Source organism: Rhagoletis pomonella, unplaced genomic scaffold (genome assembly GCF_013731165.1).
Source record: "Rhagoletis pomonella isolate Grant_MI unplaced genomic scaffold, Rhpom_1.0 Rhpom_scaffold_00007, whole genome shotgun sequence".
Classification (NCBI taxonomy): Eukaryota; Metazoa; Arthropoda; class Insecta; order Diptera; family Tephritidae; genus Rhagoletis; species Rhagoletis pomonella.
In genome coordinates, this window is record NW_023458561.1 from 10,200,193 (window position 1) to 10,202,650 (window position 2,458).

The window sequence follows — 2,458 nt, forward strand, 5'->3', positions numbered from 1 at the left end:
CCAACGTCATAACTCTCGCTCATCTGCTGTCATCGCGCTGTCACTGATCTCTCCCGCTTTGACTTCAATTTCCTTCCTTTTCAACGTGGGTTTCTAGCCGAGCAGAAGTAAATCTTATACATAATAAAATTTTACATAAATTTATCGCAAAATATATTTGTAATCGAATGCCTTGCTTTATGCAAAGCCAAACACAAGTGTGAGTAGCAATCAAATACCATACAACTTTGTAAATTTCGTTACTTAAATAAATTGCAGATTTTAGCGCTTATTCGTACAAACATATACGTGTCGCTGAAAATATTGTTTTATTGGCATTCGCTTTTACATTTCTAAAATACTTTGGCGAAGACCATCTGCTCAGAAGCACGTTGCAAGTTTGATAAACCAGAGAATCTCCGAAAATCCGGAATTACTAATTATTGCAATTGAGCGCCTAACACAAGACACGTGTTCCGAATTAACCTCAAACCCTCTAATGAGTGTCCGCGAAGCAGGCGAAACAGCTTCTGGCTCATCAAAGGTCACCAGCATGCACTCTGCTGGTGTGGCTACCGAAGTAGCTACTTCCACTTCTGCCACCGTTACGGGTGCAATAATTGGCATACCCGCTTCTACTGGTGACACGGTATTCGCTACTGGGAGCGCGCCGACTGAAGCATTCGCGCCACCACTTTCCCCCACAACGACGGTTGGATTTATAGCTAATGGAACAACAGGTGCTATTTTCGCATCGACTCCTCGTCAGACTGAGGATGGCCTGGGAACGATCGTTGCCTCGCCTCTTCGCACCCGCTCGGGGATCTTACGTACTGAGAAGCCACGCAAGCGTGCACGCACATTACGCACAACTGCGCCAACAATCGCTCCGATTGATGAAGAGAGACCACAGGTAACTTGGTGCCATATGACGTACCCCTCAGCAACACACGGAGTTGGTGGTTTAAATCCATTGCCGGATATTCATGTAGAATTGGATGGACTTAATATACATAACCGTAACATTTCACAACACGTGCCCTTTAATATAAATGCATCATCGAGCTTTGCATCTGCTCCATTAGTATTTCAACAAACAACGCTAGATTTTCATTGGGTTTAGCTGGGGTTGGCGACGACGCTGCGTATATGAGGGCTCAATATTCTTGGGCAGGTGGAGTCGGTGGTCTTAGTTCCTCCACGCATAATAGCGCTTACTTACCGGGTATAGGTCGACATAATACGGGAGGTACTTTTTCAAACGCAGACTTGAATAGGAACGTGGGGGCGTTTAATAGCAAGGCACCCGTGATGTCTGCTTACGTCAACAACTTTGCAAATCCTACTAATGCGTCACAAATTCCTCTGACACGCTCGTCCTTTGCAGATATAACTCTGTCGTCCTCACAGGTTGCTACGCGCCAAGTAATGTCGAAGGACCTACCGTCCTTTTCTGGTAATCCTGAAGAGTGGTCCGTCTTTACCACGAATTTTGAACAGTCTACGGAAAGATGTGGTTTCACTGACCAGGAAAACCTTATACGTTTGCAAAAGTGCCTCAAGGGCCCGGTACTCGAAGCCGTGCGGGAAAAATTGATGATGCCTAGTACGGTATCGCTTGCCATCGAAACGTTGCGGATGCTTTACGGGCGACCTGATGTTATACATCATACCTTGCAACGGAAATTGAGACAGCATCCGATTGTGAAAATGGAAAAGATGGATACTTTAATAAACTTTGCTCTGGCGGTGCAGAATTACCGCGCGACAATGCAAGCGATTGAGCTCAGCGATTATTTGAACGATCCGATGTTGATAAACGAGCTCTTGACAAAATTGCCATGTGATCTAAAATTAGATTGGGGTAGATTTAGGATGACGCGCTTAAGAGTGGACCTGATGGTATTCGACGAATGGCTATTTAGCTTAGCAACGTGCGCTAGCCAAGTAACTCCGCTAGGCTATGCCCCTACTCAAGCCGAACTGAAAAGTAGCCACAGACGTAGTGGGGAGAGATTAATGGTACACGAGGTCGTCGATAAGGAAAAGCAAGGTAGCTGTCCAAAGTGTTAAGAAGAGCATCACCTTTCAAATTGTAGTGCCTTTCGCCTGCTAAGCAGAGATGCACGATGGCGATTTGTCCGTGATTCCAAACTATGCATTTGTTGTTTCAAGCGACACTTCGTACGCCGATGTAACTCGAGAAAGCTGTGTGGTATAGACGGTTGTAAAATGCCTCACAGCCCGCTATTACATGGATCAACGCAAACTAAAGGCACCATTTCAGAGGCTAAAAAGGATGTTAAGAATACGGCGGTAATGTTCCATGGGAAGAATACGCAAGCTTTATTTCGATACGTTCCGGTAACACTCTATAACAAAGAAAATTCGATCAATGCGCATGCGTTTATAGATGAAGGGTCTGTTTGCATTCTAGTCGAAAATGAATTGGCAGATGAACTCGGTCTCGAAGGGCCGG

General features: G+C 45.3%; 2 protein-coding genes across 2 annotated transcripts in view; both read left to right on the plus strand.

Moving 5' to 3' along the window:
* Positions 1–2,458, plus strand: part of LOC118743592 — a 166,675-nt gene that overhangs the window by 99,048 nt on the left and 65,169 nt on the right. The window lies entirely within an intron of this gene.
* Positions 78–1,102, plus strand: LOC118743591. The gene is made up of 2 exons (XM_036476355.1): positions 78–199; positions 259–1,102. Exon 2 carries the CDS (start codon positions 479–481, stop codon positions 1,100–1,102), a length of 624 nt encoding a protein of 207 aa, XP_036332248.1. The 5' UTR covers positions 78–199; positions 259–478.